Raw genomic sequence first — 16,812 nt, 5'->3', positions numbered from 1 at the left:
GTAGGAGCAGAGCAGAGCCGACGCCCGCACCCGCAAGGTAGGCAGACCTGCAACCGACCGGCGGAACAGGCCCAGCCGCCTGCCGGTGTGGTAGACACGTCACCCCAATTGGAGTAGGGGCAGAGCAGAGCCTTCGCCCGCGCCGGGAACAGGACCAGCGACCCACCAGCGTGGTAGTCACGTCACCCCAATTGGAGTACGGGCAGAGCAGAGCCGCCGCCTGCGCCTGCAAGGTAGGCAGACCTGCGACTGACTGGCAGAACAGGCACAGTGGTCCGCGGGCGTGGTAGACACGTCACATCAATTGGAGGAGGGGCAGAGCAGAGCCACCGCCCGCGCCTGCAAGGTAGGCAGACCTGCGACCAACCTGCAGAACAGGCCCAGCGGCCTGTCAGCGTGGTAGACAGATCACCCCAATTGGAGCAGGAGCACAGCCGCAGCCCGCACCTGCAAGGAAGACTTTTCAACTATACAAGAGCAATATAAATATATAGGGGGAAAATTCCAATAACACAACAGTTTCACCAAGCAGAAAGAAACGCGAGCAGTATGAAAAGACAAGGAAAGAAAGGACCACAAGCAATGCAGGTCAACTCAACTTTAGAAGAGGTAATAGCTGCAGCAGATGGAATGTCAGATAAAGAATTCAGGATATACATGCTTCAGATGATCTGGAGTCTCAAGGAAGACATTAGACAGCAAAATCAGACAATGAAAGATCACTTCGACAATGAATTACATAAACAAATCCAAGAAGCAAAAGATCAACTATACAGGGAGATAGAGGTTATAAAAAACAAACAAACAGAAATCCTAGAAATGCAGGAAGCAATAAACCATCTTAAAAACTCAATTGAGAATACTACCAGCAGAGTAGAACACTTAGAAGATAGAACATCAGACAATGAAGACAAAGTATTTCAACTTGAAAAGAACACAGACAGCTCAGCAAGACTGTTAAGAAACCATGAGTAGAACATCCAAGAAATATGGGATAACATAAAGAGACCAAACTTAAGTCATTGGGATACAGGAAGGTATAGAGGTACAAACCAAAGGAATGAGCAATCTATTCAATGAAATAATACGAGAAAACTTCCCAGACTTGAAGAATGAGACAGAATCCCAAATCCTAGAAGCCTACAGGACGCCGAATGTGCAAAATCATAAGAGATCCACACCTAGACACATTATAATGAAGATGCCCAACATACAGAATAAGGAGAGAATTTTAAAAGCTACAAGAGAAAGGAAGCAGATTACATTTAGGGGTAAATCAATCAGGATAACAGCTGATCTTTCAACACAGACTCTGAAAGCTAGAAGATCCTGGAATAACATATTTCAAACACTGAAAGAAGAGGGGTTCCAACCAAGAATTGTGTATCCAGCGAAATTAAGCTTCAGGATGGAAGATGAAATTAAAACCTTCCACGATAAACAAAAGTTAAAAGAATTTGCAGCTAGAAAACCATCTCTTCAAAATATCCTCGGCAAAACATTACAGGAAGAGGAAATGGAAAATAACAATGAAAACCAACAGTGGGAGGTAGGACAGTAAAGGGGGGGAAAATAATCAAAGAGGAAAACAAACCATATTTACTAACATAAATAAACAAATATGGCTGGAAGAACAACCCATATCTCAATAATAACCCTAAATGTTAATGGCTTAAACTCACCAATTAAGAGACATAGGCTAGTAGAATGGATCACAAAACAAGACCCAACAATATGCTGCCCACAGGAGACGCATTTGATAGGAAAAGACATACATACACTGAAGGTGAAAGGTTGGGAAAAATCATATCACTCATATGGACTTCGGAAACAAGCAGAAGTGTCCATACTCATATCAAATAAAATAGATTTCAAGCCAAAGTTAATCCAAAGGGATAAAGAGGGACACTACATACTGCTCAAGGGAACCATACACCAACAAGACATAACAATCATAAATATATATGCCCCAAACAATGGTGCAGCTATGTTCATCAGACAAACTCTTCTCAAGTTCAAGAGTCTAACAGACCACCATACAATAATCATGGGAGACTTCAACACACCTCTCTCACCACTGGACAGATCTTCCAAACAAAAGTTGAATAAGGAAACTACAGAACTCAATAACACAATTAATAACCTAGACTTAATTGACATATATAGAATATACCACCCAACATCAAGCAGTTACATTTTTTTCTCAGCAGCACATGGATCCTTCTCAAAAATAGATCATATATTATGTCACAGGGCAACTCTTAGACAATATAAAGGAGTAGAGATAATACCATGCATCTTATCTGATCATAATGGAATGAAACTGAAAATCAACGATAAAAGAAGGAAGGAAAAATCATGCATCACTTGGAGAATGAACAATAGGTTACTGAATGATCAATGGGTTATAGAAGACATCAAGGAGGAAATTAAAAAATTCTTAGAGATAAATGAAAACACAGACACAACATATCGGAATCTATGGGACACATTGAAAGCAGTTCTAAGAGGAAAATTCATTGCTTGGAGTTCATTCCTTAAAAAAAGAAAAAAACCAACAAACAAATGATCTCATACTTCATCTCAAAATCCTAGAAAAAGAAGAGCAAAACAACAGCAAAAGAAGTAGAAGGCAAGAAATAATTAAAATCAGAGCTGAAATTAATGAAATCGAAACAAAAGAAACAATTGAAAAAATTGACAAAACTAAAAGTTGGTTCTTTGAAAAAATAAATAAAATCGACAGACCCTTAGCCATGCTAACGAAGAGAAGAAGAGAGAGAACTCAAATTACTAGCATACGGGATGAAAAAGGCAATATCACAACAGACACTTCAGAAATACAGAAGATAATCAGAAATTATTTTGAATCCTTATACTCCAATAAAATAGAAGATAGTGAAGGCATTGATAAATTTCTTAAGTTATATGATCTGCCCAGATTGAGTCAGGAGGATATAGACAACCTAAACAGACCAATATCAATTGAGGAAATAGAAGAAACCATCAAAAGACTACCAACTAAGAAAAGCCCAGCACCGGATGGGTATACAGCAGAGTTTTACAAAACCTTTAAAGAGGAACTAATACCAATACTTTTCAAGCTATTTCAGGAAATAGAAAAAGAGGGAGAACTTCCAAATTCATTCTATGAGGCCAACATCACCCTGATACCTAAACCAGACAAAGACACTTCAAAGAAAGAAAACTACAGACCAATATCTCTAATGAACCTAGATGCAAAAATCCTCAATAAAATTCTGGTGAATCGGATACAAAAACTTATCAAAAAAATTGTGCACCATGATCAAGTAGGATTCATCCCTGGGATGCAAGGCTGGTTCAATATACGGAAATCAATAAATGTTATTCACCACATCAATAGACTTAAAAATAAGAACCATATGATCATCTCGATAGATGCGGAAAAAGCATTCGACAAAGTACAGCATCCCTTTATGTTCAAAACTCTAGAAACACTAGGGATAACAGGAACATACCTCAATATTGTAAAAGCAATCTATGCTAAGCCTCAGGCTAGCATCATTCTGAATGGAGAAAAATTGAAGGCATTCCCTCTAAAATCTGGAACAAGACAGGGATGCCCTCTCTCACCACTTCTGTTCAACATAGTTCTCGAAACACTGGCCAGAGCAATTAGACAGACGAAAGAAATTAAAGGCATAAAAATAGGAAAAGAAGAACTTAAATTATCACTATTTGCAGGTGACATGATTCTATACCTAGCAGACCCAAAAGGGTCTACAAAGAAACTATTAGAGCTAATAAATGAATTCAGCAAAGTGGCAGGATATAAAATCAACACGCATAAATCAAAGGCATTCCTGTATATCAGTGACAAATCCTCTGAAATGGAAATGAGGACAACCACTCCATTCACAATATCTTCAAAAAAAATAAAATACTTGGGAATCAACCTAACAAAAGAGGTGAAAGACTTATACAATGAAAACTACAGAACCCTAAAGAGAGAAATAGAAGAAGATCTTAGAAGATGGAAAAATATACCCTGTTCATGGATAGGCAGAACTAACATCATCAAAATGGCGATATTACCAAAAGTTCTCTATAGGTTTAATGCAATGCCAATCAAAATCCCAACGGCATTTCTTGTAGAAATAGAGAAAGCAATCATGAAATTCATATGGAAAAATAAAAGACCCAGAATAGCAAAAACAATGCTAAGCAGGAAGTGTGAATCAGGCGGTATAGCGATACCAGACTTCAAACTATACTACAGAGCAATAGTAACAAAAACAGCATGGTACTGGTACCAAAACAGGCGGGTGGACCAATGGTACAGAATAGAGGACACAGAAACCAATCCACAAAACTACAACTATCTTATATTTGATAAAGGGGCTAAAAGCATGCAATGGAGGAAGGATAGCATCTTCAACAAATGGTGCTGGGAAAACTGGAAATCCATATGCAACAAAATGAAACTGAATCCCTTTCTCTTGCCATGCACAAAAGTTAACTCAAAATGGATCAAGGAGCTTGATATCAAATCAGAGACATGGAGTCTGATAGAAGAAAAAGTTGGCTACGATCTATATACTGTGGAGTCGGGCTCCAAATTCCTCAATAGGACACCTATAGCACAAGAGTTAATAACTAGAATCAACAAATGGGACTTACTCAAACTAAAAAGTTTTTTCTCAGCAAAAGAAACAGTAAGAGAGGTAAATAGGGAGCCTACATCCTGGGAACAAATCTTTACTCCTCACACTTCAGATAGAGCCCTAATATCCAGAGTATACAAAGAACTCAAAAAATTAGATAATAAGATAACAAACAACCCAATCAACAAATGGGCCAAGGACCTGAACAGACACTTCTCAGAGGAGGACATACAATCAATCAACAAGTACATGAAAAAATGCTCACCATCTCTAGCAGTCAGAGAAATGCAAATCAAAACCACCCTAAGATACCATTTCATTCCAGTAAGATTGGCAGCCATTATGAAGTCAAACAACAACAAGTGCTGGTGAGGATGTGGGGAAAAGGGTACACTTGTACATTGCTGGTGGGACTGCAAATTGGTGCAGCCAATTTGGAAAGCAGTACGGAGATTTCTTGGAAAGCTGGGAATGGAGCCACCATTTGACCCAGCTATTCCCCTTCTCAGTCTATTCCCTAAAGACCTAAAAAGAGCATGCTACAGGGACACTGCTACATCGATGTTCATAGCAGCACAATTCACAATAGCAAGACTGTGGAACCAACCTAGATGTCCTTCAATAGATGAATGGATAAAAAAAATGTGGCATTTATACACAATGGAGTATTACTCTGCATTAAAAAATGACAAAAATCATAGAATTTGCAGGGAAATGGATGGCGTTAGAGCAGATTATGCTAAGTGAAGCTAGCCAATCCCTAAAAAACAAATGCCAAATGTCTTCTTTGATATAAGGAGAGTAACTAAGAACAGAGTAGGGACAAAGAGCATGAGAAGAAGATTAACATTAAACAGGGATGAGAGGTGGGAGGGAAAGGGAGAGAGAAGGGAAATTGCATGGAAATGGAAGGAGACCCTCAGGGTTATACAAAAGTACATACAAGAGGAAGTGAGGGGAAAGGGAAAAAAAATACAAGGGGGAGAAATGAATGACAGTAGAGGGGGTAGAGAGAGAAGAGAGGAGGGGAGGGGAGGGGGGATAGTAGAGGATAGGAAAGGCAGCAGAATACAACAGACACTAGTATGGCAATATGTAAATCAATGGATGTGTAACTGATGTGATTCTGCAATCTGTATACGGGGTAAAAATGGGAGTTCATAACCCACTTGAATCAAAGTGTGAAATATGATATATCAAGAACTATGTAATGTTTTGAACAACCAACAATAAAAATTAAAAAAAAAAAAAAGAAGAAGAAGCTATAGAATCACTCAAGCTAAAGAATCCCCTGCTTGACTTCTTATCCCCTTTTAGGTACCAAAATGTACTCTTCTTCACAGCCAAACTTCTTGAAAAGAGTTGTTTACATATTCTACTTTCATTTCCTTACATCTCATGCCTTTCCTAATCTGGAATTTAACATTTTATTATGCCACTAAGACCAATTTTATGAGTCAACAATAACCTCCATGTAGCCAAAATGAGAAGTTTTTTTGAATTTGACTTCTAGCCTATGTGATTCAGCTTATTGAATTGTTGCTTTCATTTTTTAAAAGTTCAATTTATTTAACTTTTGAATAAGAATACATTTATATGTTGAAAGAGTATAAAAGGAATATAGGTCCAGCACAGTGACACACGTCTGTAATCCCAGGTGCTCGGGAGGTGAGGCAAGAGGATGCCAGATTCAAAGCCAGCCTCAGCAATTTAGCAAGGTCCTAAGCAATTTAGTGAAACCCTGTTTTAAAACTGGAAAAAATTAAAAATTTAAAAAAATAAAATAAAAGGGCTGAAGATATGGCTCAAGTGATTAAGTGCCCCTGGTTTCAACCCATAGTACCAAAAAAATAAAAAAAAAAGAAAGAAGAAAAAATACAGAAGTTCTCTTCTATATATTATCCCATTGAACTTTTCTCTACCAATTAACTACTTTCCTTTCTAGAATTTCCAGAAATTCTTCAGCATATATAATCAAATAAAATTATGTATTCTTATGCACTCCTCCCTTTCAAACAAAAGGTATTAATTTCACTGCAACACATCTTGCAGATCCTTCCACATCACCACATAGTGTCCTTATCTTTTTCGTAAGTTTTACTGAGACATAATTCACACATTAGAGTTCACATCAAATGTACCTTAGTTGTGTCACACCACAGAGCATACAGGTCAGTAGTTTCCAGTAGATTCACAGAGTTGTGCATCAATTATCACTAAATATAAAATATTTTCATCATCCCCAAAAGAAATCTCATACCCATTAAGTTACTCCCTATTCTGTGCTCCACTCTTCCTCCCAACCCTCTACCCTTTGGTAACCACTAATATATTTGTTTCTGGATGGCCTATTCTGGATACTTCATCTAAATGAAATCAAACAGTATATAGCCCTTTGTGTCTAGTTTCTTTTACTTAGCATAGTTTTCAAGGTTCATCTGTTGTAGTATTTATTTTTACTTTATCTTTTATAGTCCAATAATAGATTCACTTTTTATTTATCTATTCATCAGTTGATGGACATTTGCATTGTTTTTTCAGCTATTATGAATAAATCTACTATGAACATTTACATGCAAGTTTTTGTATGAATGTGCATACACATTCTCTTAGTTACATACCCAGGAGTGAGTAGCTGGGTCATATGGTAACTCTACATTTAACCTTTTGAGGAACTACCAAACTATCATTTTGTATCCTACCAGTAGTGCCAGTGGGTTCTGATTCTCCCACACTCTCATCAACACTTATTATTGTGCCTTTTCTGATTACAATTATCCTAGTGGATATGTAGTAATATTTCTTGGCAGTTTTATTTTCATTTCCTTAATGACTGACAACAATGGATTTATTTTCATGAATATATTTGCATTCTTATCTGCCAGTGAATAGCTTTTCTGGAGAAATAACTCCTCAAATCCTTTGCCTATTTTTAAATTGGGTCTCTTTTTCTGAGTTATAAGAGTTCTTCACATATTCTGGGTACAAGTTCCTTATTACATATATGATTTGCTTTATTTTTCTGAGTTATAAGAGTTCTTCACATATTCTGGGTACAAGTTCCTTATTACATGTATGATTTGCTTTACTTCTTTAAAAAGCGGTAGTATTCTAGGAATCAGATATACAGAATGTATTTGGAAATTTAGGTTTCCAGTCTTCTGCTAATAACAACCCTACCTGTAGGATACCATTTTTGTGAATCACACCTCAGATATGTTAATAGTAGTAGGTTCCCAAACTTTCGTGTGTACATGAATCACCTTGGATCTTTTTAAAGTACAGCTTCTGATTCAGTAGGTCTGACACAATCCCTCATATGCAGCATTTCTAACAAGCTCCCTGGTTAAGTTGATGCTGCTAGTCTGTGGATCACACTTTAACTAGCAAGTACTACTACATGTGTAGGACAAATTCTAAAAGCAGAATTGATGGGTCAAGGAGCGTGTGCATTTCTAATTCTGGCAAATTGTCCTCCATGGGGATTATACCAACTTATATTACCATCAGGAATGTATGAACACGGTTACTTCCCCCAAATATTTACCAATGAAGAATATTACCAGGGGCTGGGGTTGTGGCTTAGTGGTAGAGGACTTGTCTGGCATGTGTGAGGCCTTGGGTTCGAGCCTCAGCACTGCATATAAATAAATAAAATAAAAAGATCCATTAACAACTAAAAAAAAAAAGAATATTACCAAACTTTCAGATCTCTCTGATAAATGTTTAAAAATTCTTTAGTTTTATATTTATATTCAATGATATTAATCATCTTTTCATATATTTGAAAGCCATTTGTATTTTTCTTCCTGACTACTGTGTCTATTTCTTGAATTTGTCTCCCCTACAGCTTCTATGATTTGACTCCTTTTAAGTAATTTTTTCCTTACTTCTTGGTATCTCAATTTGGATATTTCTCAGGCATTTCAAACTTTTAACATCAAGAAAGAATTCCTTTCCATCTTAAATGGAAAATGGTTTGACATCCAGCTGCTAAAACAAAATCATTATTAATTCTTCTTTCCTATTTCTAACCCTTAATCTACTATCAAGTCTGATGTTTCCAGCTCAAATCTGCTTCTCTTCATTTCCACTACATTCTAAATTATAGTCACAGGAGTTGGGGTTTTGACTCAGCAGTAGAGCACTTGCCTAGCATGTGTGAGGCACTGGTTCGATTCTCAACACTGCATATAAATAAATAAACAAAATAAAGGCCCATCAACGTCTAAAAATATTTTAAAATATAAAAAATAAATTATAGTCAAGAGTTAGATGATTGCAAAAATCGCCCTCAGTGTTTCTCGGTGAAGGCCCACACAACATTTGGGGAGGGACAAACTCTAGCATGGAGCTGTTCTGAATACTACAGCATGTTTAACAACTCTGGCACCACAGCTCCAAATGCTAGGGTGGCCCCTGGTCACCACTAAAAGAGTTAAAAATAATACCCCACATTTCCAAATATTCTTGAAGGAGGGGCTAAATCCCCTCATTGAAAACCATCTCTCCAATTCCAGTCTTTTTTGTTTTTGTACTGGGAATTGGACCCAGAGATGTTCTAACATTAAGCTATGTCCCCAGCCCCCCTTTTTAAAAAAAATTTGAGACAGAGTATCCCTAAGTTGCTGGGGCTGACCTTGAACTTGCAATCCTCCTGCCTCAGTCTCCTGAGTAGCTGGAATTGCAGGTGTATGCCACCATGTCCATCTGCAATTCCAGTCTTAACCCTTTCAATCCATTTACTACACATATAGTTTTCATTTTGTACCATAAATCAGATTACACGATTTCCCTGGATAAAGTCCTTGATTGTTTTCTGGAAAAATGACATAAAATACAAACTACTTAAGTATGACCTATAATACAGCCTCTAACTTTCTGATATCACCTTGGATTTATGACTCCATTATCCCTTGTTTCTTGTATCATAGCCACATTTAAATCTTTTCAATCCTTTTCTAACTTCAGAGCCTTTGTCCATGTTGCTTACTCTGCATGGACTACTTTTACTTTATTCCACAAATAATGTAGTCTCCTATAAAGACTCGTACTGCTGGCCATAGTTTTTCATAATCACCCTTCCTGGAATATACCTTTTTATTAATTCTCCATCATGGGTCTGGGGTCTGGTCAGATTAATTAGTGGAATGTATCCAAAGCAGTAATAAATATTTTACTTATTTCTGTTATCTGTCTCTCCAAACAAACTATAAGCTCCATGAAAACAAAGATCTCTTAAGTCACCAAATACCTATAAAATGTCAACTGACATTCTTTGAGACTAAGACATCAAATGTCAAAAAAAGAGGACAATCTTCAATACAATACTGAGTTGAGTCTATATGAACTGAGAATTCTACATTTATAATAAACAAATTTCTACTAGCCCTATCCCCTACATATGATAATTAAGCAAACAACAACAACAACAAAAACATATATATCTCAAAAAGGAATAGAATTATACAAATTCCCAATTTAATGACTATGTGTTATGGTTTGGATGTGAGGAATCCCCCCAAAGCTCATGTGTGAGAGAGTGCAAGAAGGTTTAGAGGAGAAATAATTGGGTCATGAGAGCCTTAACCCAATCAGTGAATTAATCATGATGGGATTAACTGGATGGTAACTGAAAACAGATAGGGTATGGCTGGAGCAGATAGGTCACTGGGGGCATGGCTTTGGGGTATATATTTTGTCTCCAGCAGTGGAGCCTCTCTGAATGGAGCCTGCTGTCTATGGATTGAGACCTCTGAAACTGTGAGCCACCAAATTAACTTTTCTTCCTCCTTAATTGTTCTGGGGTCTTTTAGTTGCAGCAGCCAAAAAGCTGACCAAAACACTATGGAAAACAAGTAAATTCACTAAGATGAAAGATAAAGAGCCTTTAAGAAAGAATTCAAAGCACTTTTTAAATAATGGCCTACCTTAGCTGCTGGGGATTTTCATGGATACCAATCACCCAGTAGTGATCAGACTTTCCTTTGCAGTGTTCTCTTGTGTTACACACAGGAGTCCATGTATTACCAAGCCCTCTGTTAAGCATTCGAACATAGCCTTCAGAATCCACGTAGCAGGGGGTACCTATATTCCAACAAAAAAGAAATTACTTGGAGATACAGCACATATTTGTTAAATAAACCCTGTTTCAAAAAAATACATACCAAGGATTTAACTTTTTTAAAATATCTTTATTTTATTTATTTATTTTTATGTGGTACTGAGGATCAAACCCAGGGCCTCCCATGTGCTAGGCAAGCACTCTACTACTGAGCCACAATCCCAGCCCCACCAGGATTTAACTTTTATTTCAAAAAGCAAAGTGAAAAAAGGAAAATAACCCAAGACTGCCCTCTGTGAAATTTCATGAACCACACAGACTATGACCTAACAGAAGAAAAAAACTGCATGCGATATGAGTGAAATTTACCCAAATGAAGAGAAAAAAAACACAGTTCAAATGAAAACTCTGCCATCTGCTGGAATGTAACAGTAACTACTTTAAGCCAATTACAGGGAAAAACAAGAAAAACATTAACGACAACAAAAAAACCTAACATCTGAAGGCTCCTTCCAGGTAAGAGAGATTTGATAAAATGATTAGAAACTGATAGAAGGTAATGATATAAACAAATGCCTTTATTACTCTTTTCTTTCATAGCAAAAATGTTACCTACTTACTATGCTACTTACCTCAGGAAGTGCATGACAAATTATCTAATTAACCCTTTTCATACCTGTAGCTTCATACCTCTCTCACTCTGAAAACATTAATTTCCTCAGGGATTACATATGATTGGAACTTGGGAAAAGAAAAAGCTATATAAATGGGAACTATTATTATTAAAGCATAAATGACTAATAATATCCCAATAGAAAACAAATCCAAAAATGGTCAACACTTTAAAGACATATAAACCGGGTATAGTAGGGCATGCCTGTAATCCCAGGTACTTGGGAGGCTAAGGTAGGCCAGGTTTGAGGCCAGTCTGGGCAACTTAGCAAACCCCCGTCTCAAATAAAAAAATGAAAAGGGTTAGGTTTGAAGATAAGTAGAGCACTTCTGGGTTCCATCTCTGATACAGCAAAACAAACAAACAAACAAAATTGATGTTTTCAGTGATGTAAACAAAGACCATACATTGCTAATAACAAAAATATTTAAGCCTCTAAGAGAAGGATAACAAATGCTTTAAAATATGGTATTCTTCCCTGTCTTTCAAATCATATCATAAGCCACTATAAATGGGTCTAAAATACACCATCCAACAGAAACACGTTGAGTCACAAATGTAATGTATATAACAAATACATACATATGTTACAAATATATGTGTGTAAACACATTGCAAATTTATTATTTGCAGTACTAGTCCAGGGCAATCACTGCCCATGCTAGGCAATTGCTCTACCACTAAGCTACTTCCTCAGCCCTACACAAATATGAATTTTTAATTCATAATGCCTCTTTTAAAAAAGGAGGGATAGTTAATTTTAATGTCTTATTTAATCCAACATATCCAAAATATTACCACTTAAAAATGTAACAACAGAAAAAAGATTAGAGTTTTTTACATTCTTCTCTAATACTAAATTTGGAGAATATACTTACAGAACATTAGCCACATTTTAAGTGTTCAATAGCCACATGTGGCCAGTAGTTAATTGCAATGGACAGGACAGTTCCAGAAAATTCTTAATTTTGTGTACAATCTGCTAGGAAAGATCCTATTTTACTGTTGATTTGTATTTCCACCTTGCTGTCTAATAAATAAATATTAGGAAACCATTTCCATTAGTAAGTTTCTAATGTGAATTCTCATAAAAAGAAATCTTGTTCTTTACACATATTACTTTACCTAACAAGTGCAGTTTCCAATTCTACCAACATGTTAAAATACAGAAATTAAATGTAAAATATAGACAACTTATCTTTAAGGAAATTAATTAAATTCATTAATGATTTTCTTCTTGAAAAGTGAGCTTAATATAAAGAAAAAATTAGCTTGCCTTCAGCTGAAAAACCAACCCAGACAAGGTAGGATTTCCTTGTAAGAGGAAGAGGATCACCATGTAAAATTTGTTTTTTCTTTTTCCCCAGCTCTAATAGTTGAACTCCAAGGCACTGATCTCCATCAAATCCTGTACCTAGTGAGAAAATGTAAATATAAATCAAGCATTGAAGGTTATTTAGCAATAATGCAAAAATTATTTTCTTGATTGATTTTATGTTTCTATTTTAGAATAACTAGTACTATTTTTATAGACAACCCATGTGAGGCACCATTCAGGTATTAGAAATAGAATAACATGTTACATGGACTATTTATATAAAATGATTATAAATGATATTCACTTAATTAAGATTTATTTATAAAGAACTTATCATGTAACCCTAGGCACTGGTCTAGACAATGAAGCTACAATGGTAAACAGTTTTTTGGGTTTTTTTTCCCCATGAAATTCATACTCAGGTTGAAAAAGAAATTTAAAAGATTCAAGAAGAGCAAAAAACGCTACCAAAGATTTGAAGCAAATATGTGTTAGAATGAACTGAGAGATTAGTTTAGATTATAGTTAGAGGTGGCCTTTATGAGAAAGTAAAATTTAATCTGAGATATGAATTGCAAGTTGGGGCAAGCCATGCAAATGTTAAGGAAAGGAATACTACAGGAGAAAGAGGGAATCACTGATGGCAGGTCCTCTGGCAGGGGCAAGCTCACGCTGTTCAAAGTACACAAAGTAGCAAGTATGGCCAGAACATGGCAAAAAGAGAAAGTGGCAAGAGATGAGGCTACAGAGGGCAAAGTTCAGCTCGTGTAGGATCAGATCACCTTACCAGCTACAATAAGAAGTCTGGCTAAAAGCGAAAGAACCTCAGAGAGATTTGAGTAGAAGAGGGAGATGATCTGATTTTCATACTGCTGTGTGAAAAACAGACCTTGAAAGGCCAAGAATGAGAGCTGGAAGAATAGATAGGCTATTATGGCAGTCTGACATGACATACCAGTTGGTCCAGGGTATGAGTGGAGAAAATGAAGAGACAGATTTGGAATCTGTTACTCCATAGAACTGACACGACAATATAGCTTTTCTAATGGGAAGTGAGGGAAAGAGAAGAATTGAGATGCCTACATAGAGGTTTCAAGTGAGCATACTATAAAAGATATAACTTTATTTTATTAACATTTTGTTTTTAATTTCAATAATATATGAAAATCTAGACATGCAATAAGGTACTACTAGTGATATCAATTTAGAAGTCACAAACATACAGGAACTTCAGAGAAGCCAAGAAAGTATATCTGATGGAATTGTTAAAAAAAAAAAAAAAAAAGTGCAAATATATCAGTGGTAATCTTGGTAAGACCAGTTTTAAGACCACATAGTGGTGGGGACTGAAGACAACATGAAGTGAGGAAAAGGTGTCAGCAGCTTTTGAAAAGTCACATTCAAAGTTGTTTTCGTCCTTTACACTAGAAGTGAGTTAATTTTTGAGTTTTTTTTTTTTTTTTAATTATGAAAGTTCACTGACACGCTTGGCCAAAGATGCGATTTATTTATTTTTATTTTTAAAAAGAGAGAGAGAGAGTGAGGAGAGAGATAGAGAATTTTTTAATATTTATCTTTTAGTTTTTGGCGGACACAACATCTTTGTATGTGGTGCTGAGGATCGAACCCGGGCCGCACGCATGCCAGGCAAGCGCGCTACCGCTTGACCCACATCCCCAGCCCCCAAAGATGCGATTTAGACATGTAAGTAATCAATCAGACTTGGAATTCTCTTGACAATACCACGTAAGTTCTATAAAGTTCTCATTTTCTTTGCTATTAGTACATACAACAAAATTCTCCACATTCAAAGATTACACTGATGCAATATTAAATAAATGCAAAAGCAAGCCCAAAAGTACCAACAAAAAGCTCAATAATTTCCATATTACTGCAGGTCATAATTTAATTTATGAAAGACTGAAAAATCTACCTCTGTGATAAATAATGAAAAGCTGTTCTCCATGTCCTGCCATTGACACCACAGGTCCAGGAAGGCTGAAGACCTCTTTTTGAACACCTCCAATAGTAAATAATCGAAGGAGCAAGGCACTAGTGGCAGCAGCAGCCCATCCCTGACCCAAACATATGGCTTCAATATCCTCATTCTGAGGCATGTCTACTATCCACTCTTTGCTTGAATCCCAAGAACTAAAGTGCAGGCAGTGAAGCTTGCTAAAAAATAAAAAAAAAAGAGAGACAACCCAACTTTTATGAGATGTTTTATATATACAACTAATCATGAAACCCAATAACAAAAGTTTATTTTTCTAGTATATACTTCAGTATAAAAACTGTTTTAAGAAAATAATTATGAAATATCCTGAAAATGAATTATACTAAAACTATTAAACCATATTTTTTATGAATATTCAAAGATATAGGAAAATGCTCTATAATATAATGTTAATTAACTAAAAAGGCAAGCTAAAACCATTAAATGTGATTCTATGTTGCAAATGTAAACAAAAAAAAACACAACTAAGATTTTTTTTTATATTGATTTTTAGTTGTAGTTGGACACAATACCCTCATTTATTTTTTATTTATTTATATGTGGTGCTGAGGATCGAACTCAGGGCCCTGCACATGCTAGGCAAGTGCTCTACCGCTGAGCCACAACCCCAGGCCCACAACTAAGATTTTTAAAGATAGTAAGTATGAAAATATTAAGCAACAGTTCTCTTACTGAAAAAAGTAACCAAAAGGGAAAAAAGAAAAAATTATTACACATAGTAGAATCAGAGACTACCAATCACTGCCAAAAATTTCACGTTTCAGTTTTTTTCCTTTGAGCATACATATATAAATGTAAGTTCTTCTTTTTTATTTTTTTTTAAAGAGAGAGAGAGAGAGAGAGAGAGAGAGAGAGAGAGAGAGAATTTTAATATTTATTTTTTAGTTCTTGGCAGACACAACATCTTTGTTTGTATGTGGTGCTGAGGATCGAACCCGGGCCGCCCGTATGCCAGGCAAGCGCGCTACCGCTTGGGCCACATCCCCAGCCCAAATGTAAGTTATTCTTTAAGCTTCAGAATACAGATACCATAAGTATTTGGAATCACAAACAGCAGTGACATTCTGAACAGTAATTTTAATATCTAATCTTATAAAAAAGGTAACATTGTCTAGGGCTGTGAAATATATTTAAGGAGAACAAAAAGGATATCTAAAATCAAAACTGCACATGGAAATATATGTTCTAATTATGCAAGACATTCTGTGTTGGAGTCACTTACTCAACAGTATTTTTGTATTATTGTGGTTATTTTTGTGGTGCTAGGGATAAAATCCAGGGCCTTGTGCATGCTAGCCAAGTGTTCTACCACTGAGCTATATCCCAGGCCTGTGATTATTTGAATAACCTGATTTAACTCAGTAATAAATGCAGTATTGAATTGATTTTATAATGTGTAAATTAGCACACTAATCAAAATGTTAAAATGACCTAATATAGCATTCACTGGATTTTAATTAATGTATTCAGTCCCATGAGGATCTCATTAAAATGCAGATTCTGATTCAGAGGGTCTGGGTGAGATCTGAGATTCTGGGTTTTCAACAAATTCCAGGTGACCCACAATGCTAGGTTGTGAGCTATACTTTGAGCACAATAAGCAATTATGTATCATTAGATGCATTTTAATTTCAAATCACCTAGGAGAAGTAAAATCCATCCATCAAGTATATCAAGAGTATCAATAAAAGAGATCAAGAAAGACTAATCTGGCTATAATATTAAAAAAAAGAGAAAGAAAAAAAATTTTTCCTTAAAAATGAAAAAAACCTCAAAAACATAGCTGCATCTAAGGCCTTATCATGATTTTTTCCTAGCTACCTACGTATTAACTACTATCAAAACATATAAAGTCCAAAATATATTAAAAACAGCAAATTAATAAACAGTACTTTTGTTTTTCCTTATTCATACTTTTTTTCCCCAAGGAGTAGATTTCAAATCTAATCCATAGCAACCGCAAAAGAAAAGAAGCCGGGCTTGGTAGTGCCCTCCTGTAATCCCAGCAACTCCAGAGGCTGAGGCAGGAAGATCTTGTGTTCAAGGCCAGCCCCAGCAACTCAGTGAGACCCTCTCTCTAAATAAAATACAAAA

The 16,812-nt window shown here is 36.1% G+C and overlaps 1 protein-coding gene across 3 annotated transcripts in view; it reads right to left on the bottom strand.

The window, feature by feature from the left end:
- Wdhd1 (WD repeat and HMG-box DNA binding protein 1) overlaps nucleotides 1–16,812 on the bottom strand; it is a 59,518-nt gene that overhangs the window by 21,251 nt on the left and 21,455 nt on the right. For all 3 annotated transcript variants that reach the window (XM_071608035.1, XM_071608036.1, XM_027929570.2), the window contains 3 exons: nucleotides 14,635–14,876; nucleotides 12,660–12,797; nucleotides 10,577–10,733 (listed from right to left, as the gene is read on the bottom strand). In XM_071608035.1, coding sequence (XP_071464136.1) covers nucleotides 10,577–10,733; nucleotides 12,660–12,797; nucleotides 14,635–14,876 — 537 coding nt within the window. The remainder of the gene's footprint in view (nucleotides 1–10,576; nucleotides 10,734–12,659; nucleotides 12,798–14,634; nucleotides 14,877–16,812) is intronic.

Source organism: Marmota flaviventris, chromosome 2, assembly GCF_047511675.1.
Source record: "Marmota flaviventris isolate mMarFla1 chromosome 2, mMarFla1.hap1, whole genome shotgun sequence".
Lineage (NCBI taxonomy): Eukaryota > Metazoa > Chordata > Mammalia > Rodentia > Sciuridae > Marmota > Marmota flaviventris.
This window is presented reverse-complemented; position numbering and strand designations above follow the sequence as displayed.